Source organism: Lethenteron reissneri, chromosome 38 (assembly GCF_015708825.2).
Source record: "Lethenteron reissneri isolate LAM-NWPU_2019-01 chromosome 38, ASM1570882v1, whole genome shotgun sequence".
NCBI classification, from domain to species: domain Eukaryota; kingdom Metazoa; phylum Chordata; class Hyperoartia; order Petromyzontiformes; family Petromyzontidae; genus Lethenteron; species Lethenteron reissneri.
The window spans coordinates 9,950,944-9,970,057 of record NC_083816.1 but is presented as its reverse complement, the minus strand read 5'-3'; the positions used below and the strand labels follow the sequence as shown (position 1 = coordinate 9,970,057).

The 19,114-nt window shown below is 48.9% G+C and overlaps 1 protein-coding gene across 3 annotated transcripts in view; it reads right to left on the bottom strand.

Moving 5' to 3' along the window:
* Positions 1 to 19,114, bottom strand: part of LOC133351767 (FERM domain-containing protein 4A-like) — a 231,774-nt gene that overhangs the window by 26,790 nt on the left and 185,870 nt on the right. For all 3 annotated transcript variants that reach the window (XM_061567259.1, XM_061567261.1, XM_061567260.1), the window contains exon 12: positions 2,154 to 2,230. In XM_061567259.1, coding sequence (XP_061423243.1) covers positions 2,154 to 2,230 — 77 coding nt within the window. The remainder of the gene's footprint in view (positions 1 to 2,153; positions 2,231 to 19,114) is intronic.

The following is a 19,114-nucleotide window of genomic DNA, read 5'->3' as shown; positions in this document are numbered from 1 at the left end:
TTGCGTTGTGGCCGAAACGTCGTGAGAATTGTTTTATTATGTTTTATTTTTATTATTTTATTACTTCCCTTCTACGTGACTTTACCGAAAGAACCAAGAAGACACTTTACACAAGTCTGTCAAATGTACTCCTTACGAGCGAGCGCACAGACACATCACCTAGGCTCCCACGTCCAGTTTGCTTTACCCAATAGGGTAAAAGGCAAAGATAAAGGTGCAGTCATGCAACTTCTTGTTTACGCCACTGCTGCCAGAAAGGCCTCCACTAATCGAGAGCCCCCCCTCGACAGAGTATTTTTGGCCTACTCTTCCTCGCTGGCCTGACGTCTTAGGAGCGGTGGAGAGTACCCACACTTTACCCCACCCACTTGCTACGTGCCGATCGACAGCACATGGTTGCATAAAATAACCTGCCCCTCAACTAACTTAATTTATCTATTTAACAACCGCCCAAGTGACTGGACAAGCCTTGCTTGAGCAACACTGCTCAGCAGGTTTTATACTTTGCATGTCTGTACAGGAAAATAAACGACTGCTCGTGCTGTACCATTTAGCCACAAGCCGGCAAGCCACAGCAAGGCGTGCCGTGCTCCCATGAGTATGCGTTCACCTTGGGAAGCTCCGCGCTTCTATTTACAAAAGATTAAGTGAAACTTGCGCCCTTAATTCCCTTTTAAAACCATAGCTTACAATAAAATTATTGCGAACAGTTGAACGTTTGCAAATAGTCGATTCAAACTATTTTCATAGGAATGTATTTTTATTTTATTCGGGTGCCACTGTGGCGAGATGTTTGACTACCTTCCCTGGTATTCAGGAGGTTGTGAGTTTTATCCCAACCCTGATGCCTGTATATTTGGAGTTTGGATGTCTCTCTCTCTCCCCACGGTCACGTGGATTTTTCTCCGGGTCCTCCGGTTTTTCCCCTCCACATTCAGAATCAACGTGCGTCTAGAGCAGGGGTCGGGAACCTTTTTTGACTGGGAGAGCCATAAAAGCCAAATACTTCTAAATATATTTCATTGAGAGCCATGTAGTATTTTTAACGTATAATAAATTAAATATGTATTACTTTTAATGCGACTTCTGGTGTTGCATGGTTTTGCTGATGGCCTTGTGTAGTCTGGTTCATACGACGTGCTGAGGTTGAGCTTCGTGCAGGCGTGACCCGTGAAATGTATCTTCAAAACTAATTTATGTTTACTTTAAAATTACACAAATATTATTAAGCAATATCACAAGTATTTTAAAATCAGTTCCAAACTGATTTTTTTTAATTTTTTCAACTCAAAATTGTCTGGGAGCCATATGCCGTCACTGGAAGAGCCATATATGGCTCGCGAGCCATAGGTTCCCGACCGCTGGTTTAGAGTAATTGGCTACTATATTTCTCCACATTATAAGCTACTTTGTTCAGCTATCATGCGTGGCTATGTCATTTCTAAAATATAGCTATACAAGTCAGTGGGCCTTACCTGTTAAACTAGTAAATAATAAATCGTATTCTCTCATTTACTTTCATGTGAATCCACAAATACCAAACGTGTATTATTATTTGAAAGTGCATTTAGACTGCTCGTCATTTCATCAAGTGAGACCTGAACAAATGTTCACGTGTTCAAGTGTCTCAAGCTGACAGTATAGATGCCACTCTGACTTTGAGAGACTCTTACAACCACCTCAACTACGACCAACACTTAAACGTGAAGAACACGTGGGGTGTATTCTTATTTTTCAATGGAGCTCTTTTCTTTACAGTATATTAAGGGGTCTCGGTTGCCTTAATAAAATCAGCGCTGGGCAGACGTTACACTAATAAGGGAATGGGGTTTTGTGGCGTGGTCTTGGGACCAATTTATTTATTGGGACCCAATTCTACTAGACATCTGTGAGAATGAGCTCCATATTTCATCGGATTTCTCCAAGATAAATAAAGATTGTGATTCCAGCAGTTTGTTGGGGGTGGAAATGAGACCAAAGTTTATAAAAGCGATAACACCTGATGGACCCTGTCGTCAATACGCTGTGGAATGACGGTCTTCTTACCTACACACCTCCTGCTACTTTTGAACGATCAATGTGACCCACGTATTTCTAACTCCATCGCCCGCGCTCACCCCCTCCTCCCTGTCTAACACCTGGCGCTTGCTCACCTGTTTGGGTCATGAACCTCCACCGAAAACTTCTTCTCCCGGAAGTACAGGTTCTCAAGTTGTCGCCACTGGAACACCTGCCGGAAAAGAGCACGGAAGGAAAACCACATTCAGGGATTCCGGTCAAAGACTTGGGGAGGGGGGTGGTGTGGAGGAGGAGGGGGGGGGCTGGTCACAGCCAGAGGCTAAACACAACATTACAAAGGGCCTCAAGGAAATTCCGCAAAATCAAAGAGCCACACACCATGGAAACATGAAAAGGTAAGCAATAATGAGGGTAAATTATCATTAATCATGAAATAGTACCTTGTAAAGATAATTTTATATGTGTTTCATTTGAAGGAGCTGGAGGTAACATTGTGATGCATACTGAAGGGAGCGAAACATCGTCTGGGTTATTTCCCTTCAATGTATTTTTTCCGTCACAAGTTCTTTGAAACCGAGTTATTGTGAAAACATCGGTCCCCTTGGGCCAAGCTGTCAGGAAAAATGATCATCACGAAAATGTACAAAAACCATAATAAACACTGACACGGCTTTATGGATATAATATCAGGAGGAATAATCCAAAGCGTTGGCAGTTTCCATCGTGGCCCGCTTAAATAAAAGCCACTCGTGTTGGAGGGCGGGGTACTGCGTAGTTTGTTTTTCGTGGCTGCCGAATACTCGAAGCAGGATCAGCTGGTTGTAGATTAATAACCTGAAATAGTGAAACTGAAAATAAAACAAACAACAGAAGCCACTGGACTGAAAAATTGCAAGCTAATCTGTTCATAGCTCTGGAAGTTTACTTATTGCCAAGTGTAAAAATACTTGAGCGGGGGAGCATTAGCTGCGTTAATAATTAACCAGTGTAGCACTTTGACCAAAAAAAAAATCACACCCTGATTATTTTTTTTCCCACTCTATCAGCAGCTTTAGTTGACTTAAAAGTAACCGTACAGTATGTTCATGGCAAAGCAACGACGCCGTTCACGTGGTGGCCATTTCCACATTTTAAATCGAGATTGCACTTTTTGATTTTACAACAGGCTTACAGTACACATATTTTGGTCGCTTTATCAGATCAGCTGCTGCTGCCCGCTGCTGTAGTAGCCGAGTAGAGGCAGATTCGGGCTTAAAGGCACAAGCTGCCAGCTTACTTTTAGGTCAGCCTTCCCCCCCCCCCCTTAAACCTGGCAGCATGACAAGGAACAAAAAAATCATGTTTATTTTGTTTAACCCAGCGAGAACTAAAGAGACCGGGATATTCACATTTGCAAGACTGGCTGACCTGGATTACTACCAATATGTTCATTTATTCTGAGAAGGTAACCCTTCCACCAGTGTTAACTATGTTAACTATGTTAACACTGGTACAGGCCTATCCTCTACAGACGGGGTGAATCTTGTGTATATCCTTGGAGAACCCCTCACAACATATATGGCAGTAATGTGGGAGACCAATATCGTACGTCCTGTTTTCCGTGAATTTCTTCCACCGATCCACAAATTGACTCCGTCTATCCGTAGGTAAAAACATGTAAATAATTGTGGAAATTTGGAAGTATGGGGATGCTGATAATCGCCGTTCTCACAGACCCAACGTCTCCTGCAGATGTTAGGAGTTGCAGGTAACACAAGAAGAGTTCTCCTGGATAATGCCAAACAAAGCTGCGTTGCTCAAAGTGCCTAAAGCCTCGTTCGGCTTCGTTTCTCCACCACCCAACAGATCTTTTGACCAGAGGTCAAAGGGCATGCATAGCTCATGAGCAACACAATGCATACATACCCCGATTGCTTAGAGGCAGAATAAGCCATTGCTCAACTCCCGTACGAAGATCACGCACGTGTGCTGTGCCCGACAGACTGACTCAAAGGCGACACAGGCGAAGTTGCTCATTTGTAAACGTGGGGACTCAACAAACGCTGCACAGATACCGGAGCTCCCATGGATGCCTCGAAGAAATTTTATATATCTTCTTGGTTCTTTCGGTAAAGTCACGTAGAAGGGAAATAAAAAAATAAAAAAAATAAAAAAAATAAAACATAATAAAATAATTCTCACGACGTTTCGGCCACAACGCAAGCAGCCGTCCTGTCGGAAAGACAGCGTCTGCTTTATATCGAAATTTAAATTTTATATAAATAATATCCACCACATTTTTATAAATCACGAACTTCTAACGTCTGCTATGTTGACGAGGTTGCCTCCTGCGGAGTAATTAAGAAAAGAAAATCGTGCCCTCGTAACGGTAGTCAAGTGCGAGTTACCAGAGAATCGGTGTGAAATTAAAGCCCTGTCTACAGCAGTCATGCAATTTGCAGTTTGTAATGGGCAGCTATTACGAACACAAACGCACCCACATGCGTGCGTATCAACAACTGTGATTAAAAATGAACAGCACGCAAATTATACTGTACTTCGTTTTTGTTCTCTCTCTTTAACTCCAAGCTGAATCGTCATTGCCCGTAATTTCAAAACGCTGTTCAATACAGTACACGAGTGACGTGTGTGTGTGTGTTTGAATACTGTTGGCTAAGTCACTGTTACGTACATAAATAATTTACGAGAATAATTTAAAGGTTGTCAATCCACTGCTGGATGAAAGCCCCTTCGAGGCTTTTTTAGTCATGTGGGGCCGTTTGACGATACTTTACAACGCTGGTTACTCGCCAATACGCTTACCCATGAGTTGACGAATTGAACTCAGGTTGTCGAGGTCCAAGTGGAGCACGCTAACTAAACTATTAGATTTTTTTATTTTAGCAGGTATGGCTATATAGTTCTTTTTCAGAAGTTGGTTTATCATGTGGACATTTCTCGCAGCCATGTACTCGTAACGCACGTCGATTCTAAATGAGGAAAAAACTGGAGGACCCTTGAGAAAAATCCACGCGACCACGGGGAGAGAAACTCAGCAAACTCCAAATATACAGCCGGCGTGAGGGTTGTGATCGAACCCACAACCTCCTGCATACCAGGCGAGGTAGTTAACATCTCGCCACCATGGCACCTCTAACATCTGCGCTGTAGCTCCATCTCTCTCATTCAGCCATTCAACCTGCTCTGTGTTGGTCAACTGTTCCATTTCGTGGGAAAACTGCAGCAATCTGACATGACATCTCAGCAGATATTAGGACATGAAAGGTCTCTTTGCAGATACAGGACAACGCTTATCTTCAGTTCATCCCCCGCCCCCCCCCCCTCTCATTGTACCCAATTCTTCGTCCCCATTAATCCCAAACTCTGCGGCCAACGGAGAACTCTGCAAAAGGTCTCCGGCTTCAATCAATGACAACCGCTCGCCACACCACCAGACACAGAGAGGGGTTTCGATTGTCACCGCATACATTCGCTGACGGCAAGAAGTTGCCGCAATGCAAGAGTTTTTGGTTGGTGATGGGTTTTTTTTTTAAACGCCGACCAGAGTGACACTTTATGCTGGCACAAGTCGGTGCTTCCCCCTGAGTTTGCGTTCGTCCCGCTCATGGCATTCAAGGGAACGAGGGGAGTTTCAAATTGATCGTGATTGTTACTAAATAATTTTTACAACAAAAATCGTCGGTTACAAAGAGGCAGTCAATTTACGTTTTTGCGATGCTGCGATACCACGTTCTCACTTTGCTCATCATCACCATCACTCATCATGTCATTCTCGATGTGATGTTGTACATCATCTCCTGCATCACACACGCCAGCCCCATTTGAAACGTCTCAAACCAGTCAATTGAAGCTGCCATCGCACGGATTTGAGAGGCAACTCACCCCTTGCTCCCATTGAACGACCGCCACAACTCCAGAGATTGCGCGCGACAGAGGCATCGGAAAGGTTTAAGCAAGAAAGCAGAGTCCAAGGCGTCACGATCACACACACACACACACGACGTGCGTGCGACAATTCTCCTACCTTGCGGACCGTCCCCGTACTAGTCCAGCGGAGGTTCAGCAAATAATCCAAAGCAGAAGCAAAAAAGTCCCAAGTCAAAAACACTCGGGGCTCGTTGGAAAAAAAAACGACGCAGCTTGATTTCGCTTCGTCGAGCAGCACGAGCGCACGTCCCTTGCACAACGATCAACTTCTTGTCGCGTCACGGACAACACCGCGGGCTGCGCCGTTCTCTCGTGTCGCTTGTCACTCGCCCCGTCGGCCTCTCTCACTCTCGCACTCTCTCGCTCTCTCGCTCGCGCTTTCACCCCGGCTGCCGGCTGTGCCGCACGCCTCTGAGAGACACCGACCTGCGGCACCCCGAGTCTCTGGTTACAACCTCTGGCAGCCTCCGGGGAGGGGAGGGAGGGGGAGGGGAGTGGGAGGGGAGGGGGAGTGGGGGAGGAGGGGAGGGGGGAGGAGGAGAGTGGGGGAGGACGGGAGGGGGAAGGAGGGGAGTGGGGGAGGAGGGGGGGAGGAGAGGAGGGGGGGAGTGGGGGAACTCCGCTTCTGGGTAAAACCAAACCCACGGCGCGCTGGAGGAGGTGGGGTGCGGGGAGGGATGGGGGGGGTGAGGGGGTGGGGGGGGGGGATCGGGAGGGGGGGGGATCGGGAGAGGGGGATCGGGAGGGGGGTGGGGGGGATCATCGGGGGGGTGTGAGGGGGGGTCGGGGGGGGATCGGGGGGGGGGTCGGGGGGGGATCGGGGGGGGGATCAGGGGGGGGGATCGGGGGGGGGGTGGGGGGTCGGGGGGGGGGATCGGGGGGGGGGGTGGGGGGTCGGGGGGGGGATCGGGGGGGGGATCGGGGGGGGGGGGGGATCGGGGGGGGGGGGTCGAGGGGGGGGATCGGGGGGGTGAGAGTTTGCCGAGCCGTGAGCGAGAACGGCGAACACGCGTCTCGACACTAATCACCGTCACCACCAAACCACGTTTCCTGTGCCTGTTGGTTGCGGCGCTGAGCGCAATCACGCGTTCGCGTGTGCACACTTTACACGTAAGAGTTCACACCGGCAAGACGTGCACGCGTGCGCGCGTTTACATTTACACAAGCGGGGGGGAGGGGGGTATATCAATTAATACTAGAAATGCAAGCTGACGCTCTCTCTCAAAACTAGAAAAAAAAATTTTTCCACATTCTGAAACCGTAGTTGTTCCCTTCCTCTAAGACTCTCAGTAAAGACCTCATTATGCGCGCAAGGCACTAGGATCATCTTCGTCAGGTTTCCGAGTCCACCCAGTAGGGGTGCTGCCGTGGGATGCGACGATTACGGGGGGGTCCGATCTCCCGGAGCGCCAGTTGAAACAGCGGCGCACGCCTCGAGGAACCCCACAAGCGCATCCGTCCGCAGTCGACCGGGCCAGGTCGCGCTCGCTGGGGCCAACGCGTGGTGGACTCACACCTCTACCAAGGTGTCGTCTTGGCCTGCGTGGAAGAGTAGGCCAAGAGTGGCTTCTCTAGACGTCCCTCTAGCGGAGGCCCTTCCACCAGCAGTGACGTGAGCGAGCACTTGCAGGGATGTACCTCTAGCCGTCACAGTGCGCGTGTGCGCATTCACCCGCAGCAATCACGGCTAAGTGTGATCTGAAGGCGTGAGCTCTTTTTGCGGTGTATTTACACACAAAGACAAAGCCCCCCCCCCCTCCTTGTATAGCCTCAACAGACTGTTGGGGCAAGTGCTGTGAGCGAGTAACGCCTATGAAGGCCGGCGCGGCACACGAGGGGGTGGGAGTGGCCAGCACCACGCCCGCCCGGCCGCCTTTGTCTCCCGAGTGGCGATGTTTACGCACCGCACCAGGTACACATTTGAGGCTGAGTCGACCTAGGGGAGGCTCGGGACCGGTTCAGATTATCGCCACTGGTGTTGACCGTGAGCGGCAGTCAAACTCTGGTCGCCGGGTTCGTAGCGCTGCGCCGCTAACCGCTGCACCACCGCTCCCCATACGCACACACAAAGACAAAGATACCCCCTCCCGTATAGCCTCAACGGACTGTTGGGTCAAGTGCTCTTAGCGAGTAGCACCTATGAAAGCTGAGACGGCACACGAGGGAGCGGGTGGCCAGCACACGAAGACAAACGCAAAGATCCCCCCCCCCAATGTTGCCTGGAACAGACTGTTGGGGCAAGCGCTGTTGGCGAGTGGCACCTGTGAAGGCCGGCACGGCACACGCGAGGGGGGTTAGCCATCACACACACGCACACACAGAGCTCGCTCACAGTGGCGTGTGCCGTGCATGCGAGTCGCTGGAGGGATCCCGTGGGTGTCTCCCCGCTGTTGTTCCCCTGCACCCGTCAGAAGGGTTCCCCGCTCCCTCGCCGCTGTCGACAGCGTAGCCCGGGGAAGCCTCTCCTGGAATCCCGTTCTGCCCGACTCCACTTAGAGAGCCACGAGAAAATTGTCGACGAGGCGGGGAAAGACAATTCAAAGTGGTTGGGTTACGTGGATTCTCCGTGAATACTCCGGAATGATGCCTCTGCGTCGATGACAACAACAAAACCCAACTACTTCTCTCGCGCCTTGCACAACCAACCGCGCGCTAAACGGAGGTGCGGGGGAAACCAGAGGCACACGCTCATCCTGAGACACGTTTAGAATGTAATGCGTTCCCCCAGAGTCCCGCACCGATGCGGAGATGGAGCGACGAAATCGGCTCGTGTGTGTGCGCGCACTCAGCAGGGAGATCGCGGACTGTTGCGCTGAGAGAGGGCAGAGGTCACTTAGGGATGACTTTATCCAACAGTGGAGACATCATGTCTGATGACGATGATGCGTGGCTCCCAACACTACAAAGCTATGTACGTATGTTGGACTTCTTTCGCACCGTACGTTCATCGGAAGTGCGACAGCTCGTGGCACCGAATACTCTTGATCCTCAGATGTAACATTTACAGCCAACATCACAGTACGCCCTTGCTAATTTGCATGGAGCCATATAATAAACATGAACCACGACCTTTATTAATACTCGACGAGAGCGACTAAGGGTCTCCGTTTAAAGGACAGAGCTTGGGTTGCACGTAAAGCACAGCATGCAAACGCAGCACGTGATCAAAACAAATCATGGATACGATACAAATAACATGAAATACAATTAACAAAATCAAATTCACTTATTGTCAGATTTTTCACGTTATGTCATCCGAAGTAAGTTAATTTGCGCATGAGGCTGGATCATTGTCGAGGTCCACCCTACGTATACACACAAACCACATGTGGACAAAGACAAAGATCCAATTATAGTTTTAACAGACTGTTGGGAAAAGTGCTGTTAGTGAGCACCTATGAAGCCCAGCATGGCATGTGAGGGGGCGGCCAGCACCACACCCGGATGTCTTTGTCTCCCTCGTGGCAGAGTTTACACACCACACCAGGTACTCATTTGAGGCTGAGTCGACTTAGGGGAGGCCCAACACCGTTTAAGATCATCGTCACCGGTGTTGGCCGTGAGCGGGAATCGAACTCGTGTTGCTGGGTTCGTAGCGCAGCGTAGCGCTAACCGCGACGCTTACGTGACTTTAACCAAAGAACCAAAGAATAACATGAACGTAGACATCTTCTTCAATGATCGTAATGATGCAAATAATCTACAGCCCTTGATCTCCACACACTGCTGCAGTCGTCGGAGTTGTTTGACCATACTTCACCACGCTGGGCAGTGAAGTGGGGGAGCCCGGTAATGGTCCAGATATAACTCGCCACTGACGTTAGCAGTGGCCGAGAACTCTGGGCAACAGAGCTCACGTCACAGTGCGCTATCGATAATAAAGACCGGCTCCCACGTGTCCACTACAAACGCCACTCCCCCAGATTTATTATCGCATGAACTTCACATTTTCATTCACGCTTAAATAAAGTGATTACCTATTTTTAACCAAACACCTCACCCTGTGGAATCAGTACACGTACGCTACTGCTAAATGTAATGACAAATACGAAACTCACAGCCTGGCAAGTACTTGAGATCAGTGACCACCGTGCACAACGTGACTTAGCGACTTGTTGGGCAACAGAGAACAGTGGCGCAAAATCCATCGTTGTGTTGTACTTCTACGCCTTGACCAGCCGGCAATGGTAAAGTGATCTGCAATGGTAGAGTTTGGTCAAACAACCTCCATGACCCGCGCAGCGTGGTGACGGCCTCATCCAGCAGTGGATTGGCAAAGTGATGTAACGTGCCCACGTGCGCCTCTAGGCCCCCACTTGATGTGAAAATCACTGCAACAAAAATGCCATCGCGTGGTTGTTTGTGCGCCAGGCTGCTATGCAAATTGTACGGGCTCTGCTTGTTATGCCACTCGTTGACAACAGCGGCTGAAAGAGGCTGGCGTGAAAATTAAAAGGTATACACCGAGCTGCACCCATTCATTATAATAACTCGGGCAAAACAGGGTTGTATAATAGTCAACAAACATGTCATGTGCAAGCAATGTACACGTATAGAACAGTAAGACGAAGAATGCAATAGAAGAGTCCACTGTTGGATGAAGGCCTCACCAAGTCACTGCTCCTGGTCATGGTAATCGTGTGACCAGATTTGTATGCATGTATGTTGAACTTCTTTCGCTACGTACATGGGCAACCGTGCTAATCGAAGGCAGCCGGGGGGGGGGTCTTCAGGATAGGTAAATATATTGCTTGTCAATGATGCTAGAAAATCGAACACTGGTCGTCGATTTCATTGCATGGGGCGCGTGCGACCCACTTACGGCAACCGCTCTAACCCACGTGCGCGACCGGCATTGGTGTCAGCAACATGACGGTAGTTTTCATTGCATGAGCAGGAATGTTGTTAAAACATCTCACCAGTGGAACGCGCGCAATGCACCAAACAATGCAGTGTCGACAAAACTTTAATAATGGGTGCAGTTGAATGCTTAGAATGGCGGGAGTGCGCTGACAAACAAACCATTGCAATTAACGCGCGTAACCCAAATGTATTTTTCTTTGCTCGCGCAAAAAAAAAAAAGTAACCCGATTGTGTGCGTGACTTTAAAAATAAACTATGAAGCAATGTTTCCTGATCGCACGCAAACTTCACATTTGCTCAAGTCAAATTAATCAAGGGAGAAAGCACGGAAGCACATTCTTTACGAATGAGCCCCAAGTGGGAGTGTACCGTCAATAAGGTGAGTGAGCTGTACACGGGGCAGTACGAATGAAAGACAGTCCGCTGACAGGTACGTCTAAACAACAGGTTGTTTACTCGAAGCTGCCTGCCACCAGGAGCGCGCAAGCGGTCCCGTCCGGTGAATGTTTTGTTCTCGGTCCGGCGAATGTATTGAGAAGAAAACGAGGAAACTTTACGATGACCGCGTGTCACCGCGAGACCGCGTGCGATCGCGTGCGCCAGTGATGAGCGCAGGTCTCCTACGCGCGCAGGCGCGGCTGGACATTTGTTTTTTTTTAAATAAAGGGGGGTGGCGGGCATTGTGGTGTTGCTGCACTCATCACTCACCGAAAGAAATATAGGAGCCAGGAATTCGTTTCAGCAATGAAGCATTTTGGATTGAAAAGTTTGAAGGATAATTTTGGATTTTTTTTAATCTTCTTTGGATGTTTACGTAATGTAATGACTGAAGATGCCCCCCCACAACCCCTGTGATAACAAAACGTGACATCAGCCACGTAAGTGACGTCACAGCAATTAACAATTGCATCCATATTTTCGGATCATTTCTAAACAAAATAGCTTCGGATCAAGCGATTCATTGCCAATGTGGGGCCCGATCTTCCGAGTTTCGGAATGAATCCGGAAATCGAACACGCATGCCGAGCGGAAGAAAATGTTTCTAGTGGGAATCTGGAAGAAAATAACATCACCCTGAAACCTTCACTTATACAATTAATTTTATTAAATTTTACCAGGTAAGGCCCCCTGAGCTATATGGCTCTTTTTCAAAAGCGACCTGGCCACAAATACTAGCTCAACGAGGTGGCTTATAATGTGGGAATTTATAGCAGCCAAATACTCCCACCGAATGTTTCTAAATGTGGAGGGAAAAACCGGAGGAGCCGGAGTAGAAGCCACGCGACCACGGTGAGAGAGAGAGATAGAGAGACACAAACTCCAAATATACAGGCATCAGGGTCGGGATCAGGATCAAACCCACAACCTCCTGCATACCAGCGCCAGGTAAGTTAACATCTCGCCACTGTAGCGCTCTGCTAAAAAGCCGGTGAGCGGCGGGCTGTTTGGGAGATTTAGACGATTTGTGCGCGGGCAGCATTGCACGAGCAACAAGCTGCGAGTTCACGTCAGGTGCTCGGTGAATTCTGCTTTGGGCTCCCCCCCCACCCCAATTTCCGACACCAGGTGCTTCCAATAGGGAGAAGGATGAACACTGGCTTTGTGTTTCAGATCAAACTGCATTAGGCTCACTTGGCCGGGAAAGTCCCGGGGAACACTTTCACAGACTGTCGTGCGTGCCCCCCCCCCCCACCTGAAGGAATATCCACCGCTCTGGCGGAGGGTTTGAAACACGTTTGGGAAAAAAACTCACGACGATTATTGCATTTCAACAAGGTTGGTAGTCGGGTGTAACTCTTCTGCACTACCCGCTTGGCTATATGTTTTATTCCACCTCACCGCCTGAATTAATGCTGCAGGAAAGAAACTTTACCTGGGTCCCTTTGCAAAACAGAGATTGTATATCTATGAACTCTTGTGGCTGGCTGTAAAGATGCAGTGGTTTGAGTGAACGGAGTAATAACAGTAACCAACTTGTTTAATAATAGCTTCTAACAATGGAATTCTTTCATTTTCTATACCCACAGCCCCCCCCGCCTCACTCTGCTGCTTCGGCTCTTATAATACCCGGACCTGACACACACACACTCACTCAATCCAGCCTTACATCACCACACACCGCGATAGCGTTTCACACACACACTGTTATTTTAAAATAATTCTTGCGACCCATTTATTATTAGCTAAAATGCCGTTAATATCCTCAATTTCCATGGACCGCTTTCCTTTCCAAAAAAAATCCCACGTAACATTTTGATAAGAGGGACTGTGTGCTGTGGAAATGGTCGTGTTGCTTTATTTTCCAGTGCTCATGCCACCTTTTACGTTTTTCCTCAGTAACTATTGAGCGAATGTGTAAGCTCTCTCTGGTGAAAGCTCTCTCTGGAAACGTGGGATCACATATTTGCTGTACATTACGCATGCATGAGCATCATAAATTTATCCCAAAGAGCCTCATTGAGTCTCCAGATTCTCTTACACGGGGGTCCTGCTTAAGACGTTGGCTATTTCCTGACTAGGTGCAGTCTGTACGAGGAAGCAGGCATATCATAGAAACCCACGCACATGAGGCAACACTCGACCATGCGTAGATCAGCAAACTACTTGCTCTACTTGTTTCTAAAGGGGCCTCAAACGTCCGGCGATGAGGTGTCCTCACGCACACGATCTCTGTGTGACCCACCAACTCAATCTCCCCAGCACTGGATCACGGCGCAGGCACGAGGCAAAGCGTCGCTCACGCGAGCCCAGAGCGGGACGTCTATTGCGCGCGAGCAATTAAATGAACAAAATTAAACAAAACGAAGCCACTCGAGTGGCAAGGCAAGTGGCACTCTGCACCACGGCCTCTTGCCCAACACCTGTTGCTTGCACGGCGAAGAAGATGCGAGTCGCAGGCACACACGACGACACGCGAGTGCTCGGTGCCCGCACCCCCCGCTTTATGTAAGAGCGTTGCACAACGGAGCACAAAAGGCAAAGTGGCAATCACTGTTTGCCGCATTGCTGAGAAGAAATGTGACACCTCCTCCACACCAAGGCGTTTAGCCCCAAGGCAGCAACTGAAGACAAAGGGGGGGGGGGGAGGTGGCGGGTGGGGGGGGGCGGACTGGGCAGTGGGGATGGTTGAGGGGTCATGGCGAGCAGCAAGGTGTTCCTGGGGCTCGAGGAACATAAGGTCACGTGATATTGTGGACTTCCCTGCCCCCCCCCAAAATCCACAGGGCACTAGCAGCAGACATCGATGTCAGCCGACAGGGGAGGGGGATTCAGGACTTCGAGCACGTTCAAGGGCTCGCAGGAGACTTGAGTTTTTCGCCGTTGTTAAATGTCTCTCTTCCCGACGCGAACTGAATTGTTCCCGAAGAAGCTCCCAACACATGTGGGGGGTGGTGGGGCGAAACGTTGGACATTATGCCAAGCAGCACGCAATAACAACAACCCAGAGACACAATCGGAGACCTGCAGAGCACTACTGCGAAAAACTGTGCAGTCGTAGAACGCCGATCAACGACATCTTCCCCCGAGACGATTATAAACTCACACTTGTCAAACAAACAAAAATATAATGCATTTTAAAACATTAATGGTATTCAACCTTAGAAGGAATATTTAAATAACACTGTGGACCGTGGGCTTGAGATGCCGTGTCGTCCTTTAGGCGGTATATACGGAATTCTGCAGCTTATAAGATGCTCCAGAAAGTAAGACACACACCAAACTTATGCCTGGTGTCAACAGAGTTATACAACGTTTGTCACACACACACCTCCCGGAGTATAAGGCTCAACCGCAACCTTTGCTCAAGATTGGAGGGAAAAATAGAGCGTCAATCCAGTGAATTCAGCAAATGCTAATTGTTATCCTTAAACCTTATCATTGTATGCAGAAGCTGCAAGCCGTCTTCAGAATCCGGGATTAATCGGCGTTAAAAAAAATGTCACAACGGTACGAAACTTTGTTGATCGGACAATCATTAAGTGCAGAGGATGGTAAGCAAATTACATCACGCATAGCCGCAGTAGCCAGACGTATATACAAGAGTGTCCTAACCTTCTCTGTGAGATAACAAGTTGGGGAGATTTGTTCGTGGCTGCAAGAGGACGGCCCCATAGACTCGGCGACTAAGCCGTCTGCCTGGACCGAGTTAAAAAAAGAACCAAAACAAAACTCAGGGCGGCTGCGTCGCCATTCGGACACACTTTTGGCGAAACACTTTACCCGCGACTCACGAACCGTGGAGCACAACTTGCTCCGGCGTTCTCGGCACCGAGCGCGTAACTACGTTTTCACAGCGCCGCCGTGGAAAGGACTAAAGTTTCATCTCGCGTCCACGAAGCTGCCCCCCCGCCCCCCCACCCTAAAAAAAATTGCACCGTTTTAAGTCTCTCCGCCGCTGATCCATCAGAGAGCAGAAACAAGAAGGAAGCGAGGCCGAATCTGGAATGTATCATTTCCCAGTAGCCAAGTGGGGACGCGTGTGACACATTTATGAAACTGTACGCTGCGCTTTGTCCGCGTGATTCATTGTAAAATTACCGTGATGTCAGGCGCGGAGTTCATCGCCGTCAGCCGCCCCCCCTTTTCCCTGAAACCCACACGCCAACACACATACACTTCACTTCCCCTTCCCTCCCCCTCAACCCCCCCCCCCCGCCCCGACCTCTTCCCTCCACCCCTTCACGAAGCGCACAAAGTTCATTCGTTCCAAGCAAACTTCCTGAAATGCATTGTATGGGCGGCAGCGGCAGCAGCAGCAGCACGAAGATTACAATTCATTGGGCACTACGAATGCCGTCTGTTGGCATCCTACACGTTTACAAATGTTTTTTTTAATTTGCGGTAGTTGTGAACATGCTAGGGCATCGATAAACAAAAATACTAAAACGTGTTTGAATTACTAAAATTGAGTGACAAGAGCCGTATACATGTCCACCCTTCCCACCCTACTACACAAGACTATGTCCGCTCGTGTATTAGCAGACCCATGGAACTGGTCAGGTGTCGAGGCTCAGACACAGTAACCTTTGTAAGTGGGTGCCGTCTGCCAGAAACAGAAAAGACCAAACCAAATTTGCATTTGGCTTCCAGACAGCTGAGAAGTGCTGCGTGCACAGTTTCGGTATGAATGAAGTGTCAAGATAGTGGATTTTTCGGTTTCTCTAAATTACTGTGTGAACACGGCCCAGCCGAATGTTTCCCATGACCACACGACAGTCAAATCATATCTGCAGTTTACTTTCGCTGCCAGAAGATTATCGTTGCCAATTTTTTCTCCGGCCGCATTTTGCAAAAAACACTGGCTGCCCCATCTATTTTTAAAATCGCCCTTTCCCCGCCACACAGCCCCGCCGTGCACTTAGAGCGTAATTGCGTGGAGAGATCCCTGCTATCCATTTCCAGCCTTGCTCAAGATCGTACCGACGATAATGCACTGGGAATGAAGAGGCAATTTTCCAGAAGTGAGGAACAGGCCCACGGTTGAGCGAGCGAGACCGTGACGCTGCGTCTAATGGCACAAACAACAACGCTCCTGCGCTCCTTCTTGACGGCCCTGACTTGCAAGGCGGGGGGGGGGAGCTGGGCTGGCTTTGTCCATAGGAGCATAAGCAGACACAGATACAAAGATCCCCCGTATAGCCTTAACAGACTGTAGGGGCAAGTGCTGTTAGCGAGCACCTATGAAGGCCGGAACGGTACACGAGGGGGTTGGTGGCCAGCACCCCCCCGACCGCCTTTGTCTCCCTAGTGGCGATGTTTACACACCGCACCAAGTACTCATTTGAGGCTGAGTCGACCTAGGGGAGGCCCAGGACCGGTTCAGATAATCGTCACTGGTGTTGGCCATGAGCATTAGCAGACACACACACACACACATGCCAGGAGTCAATGCGAAAGCAGATATTGTGTCACTTCACAATTTGCACAGTGAACTGGGCAGCACAATTGTTGAACAAGTTCAATTCGGATTTGGTCTTTTGGGGGCACGGGCAAAGGAATGGCGTCCCGCAGCGCGTCTTTTCATACCCGACAACATTTAGTATGAACCCTTCCCCCCCCCCCACCGCCTTTGCTTTCAAGTTTCCTGCGCACCAGTTGTGATTTCCAGGGTCAGCAAAGGTAGCTTTTTTAATTTCTCGCGGGAGTCTGGATGAATCAGGACGTCCCTGACAGTGTCACGTGCTGCCATAGGAGCCACCGCCCACAGGTGACCATTGAGCTGGTGGGTGAGTAATGATGCCACGTGCGTAGCTGCCACTTTGACAGAGTGTGATTCCACCCTGCTGGTGGAAGCAGCTCATTAAAGGGGTAATGGTGAAGCATAAATAAAGAGATAAAGGTGCAGCCCTGCAATGACTTGCTTGTGGCACTGGGCACTGGTTGGAAGGGCCTCCCCACTCGCGGGAGCTCTAGAGGGTAATTGGCCTACGCTTTCCACGCTGGCCTGGCATATTGGAAGAAGTGGAGATGCCCACACTTAACCCCACCTCCCACGACCTGCCGATCGACTAACTGCGGTTTACCGATGCATACTGCTGGGTGGACAAGGGCAGAAGGGGGGGTGGAATTTAAGAAATTTGCGAAGGGTTAAATGAGGAGTCTCACATTTCTCAAGCCATGCAACAGATGCTTCCAAGTCAAACTTTGTTATTCACTCACTCATTACGTCTTTTGAACTGTGTTTCATTGACAAAATAGTAGAGCCTTGAACAAAGGGTCAACAAAGGAATATATTTCTACATACATGACTTTACCGAAAAAACCAATGAGTATAATTTATGCAGTCACGAAAGCTTCAATCCTAGATTAAAGGAATATCTTATTTGGATTTTTTTTTTTGAAAGGACTGGCAAGCGAGGGCTTCATGACATTACAGCAATGCACATGACAGTTCAGATTAGAAGCTATTTGTTGCCAATTATCAGAATCGGGGATGACACTAACAAATTAAAGATCGTCTTTAATTCGTAACTATCACTTAGTTGCACCATGTTGACAATTATCCCGCCCGGTGGCTCAGCGGTAGAGCGAGCAGCTTGCAATCCCCCGAAGGTTGCGAGTCGAAACCCTGGTTGGAGGTTGACTCAGCCCATCATCCTGCTGATGTCAATAAAATAGGTACCACCTTGTGGGATAGTCAACACCGACATAATTATGCGACGGAGAGGCCACCCCCCACAATAGGAATGTGGAAATTCCATCATTGGCCTCAGGGCTGTACACCAGAAACGAGCCCCTCCTGAACGCTCATTTGAACAGAAAATAACTTGGCACTTTTTGTTGTTGTTATTAGATTAAATTATGGAGTCATGAGAAATACCATTATAACCAAGGTCTTTTATACCCGAGGAGAAAATCATCTCACAAACAACTTCACTCCTCCTCCAGAGCCGCCACTCGCACCTTGCTTGTTTACTCAGGTTTAAATAAGTATAACCCGTAAAAACAAAGTTTTTCACTATAAATCCTTTATATGCGTGGCGGCTAGAGTCCTCTCGTCCTCTGGCTTGAGATGGCTGCCACCTATGGGTCAGATGATTGTCTGCAAGTATTAAGCAATTGGTAATTAAATATTTAATTTGTTTTCCCTAAACAGTGTAAAATTTTGGAAAACATTTTTGTCACGAACATTAATTGTCTCACACAACGAGTCTGTGTGCAAAATGTCAGCTCGATTGGATCACGGGAAGTGGGTTAAAAAACGACCGAAAGATTTGCACGGTCGTAAGCAAGCAAGCAAGCACGCAAGCACGCAAGCAAGCAAGCAAGCGAACTTAATATAAAGGATTGAAAAATTGGCGAGTGGCGCGCGCTGCACCATTCACTATATTTTTCAACACACAACGTTTTCTCCCAAGTCATTTTCACTTGACGCTCATTCGTTTGAGCTCCGCGGCCTCGGCGAGTGTCGGAGGCGCGCAGGGGGGGGGGGGGGGCACGGCGTTGCTAATGATGCGAAACTCGTTGTTGCCGACGAGAGGAGGGCACTGGGTTGATAAAAGAGCGGCAACTGGGTTCTGGGTCCCGCGTGGGATCAGCTGCACTCGAGAGAGGAAAAAGAACAGAAGAAAGGTTTTTGCAAATGGAAAAGCGAGCGCTCAAACGACAACAACAACAACAAAAACGCGCACTCTTTGGGAACTGCGAGGTTTTTCTTTAAATTTCTAAAGCACTCGAGCGTAAAGGGCTTAAGGCCACATCATCGAAATAATGAATGCACTTTGTTTTTGCAACTAATTCAACATTATTACTTTGCTTTACGCGCAGGAAATGACCTGCGGATGAAACTCGTCGGGGTTTTTTT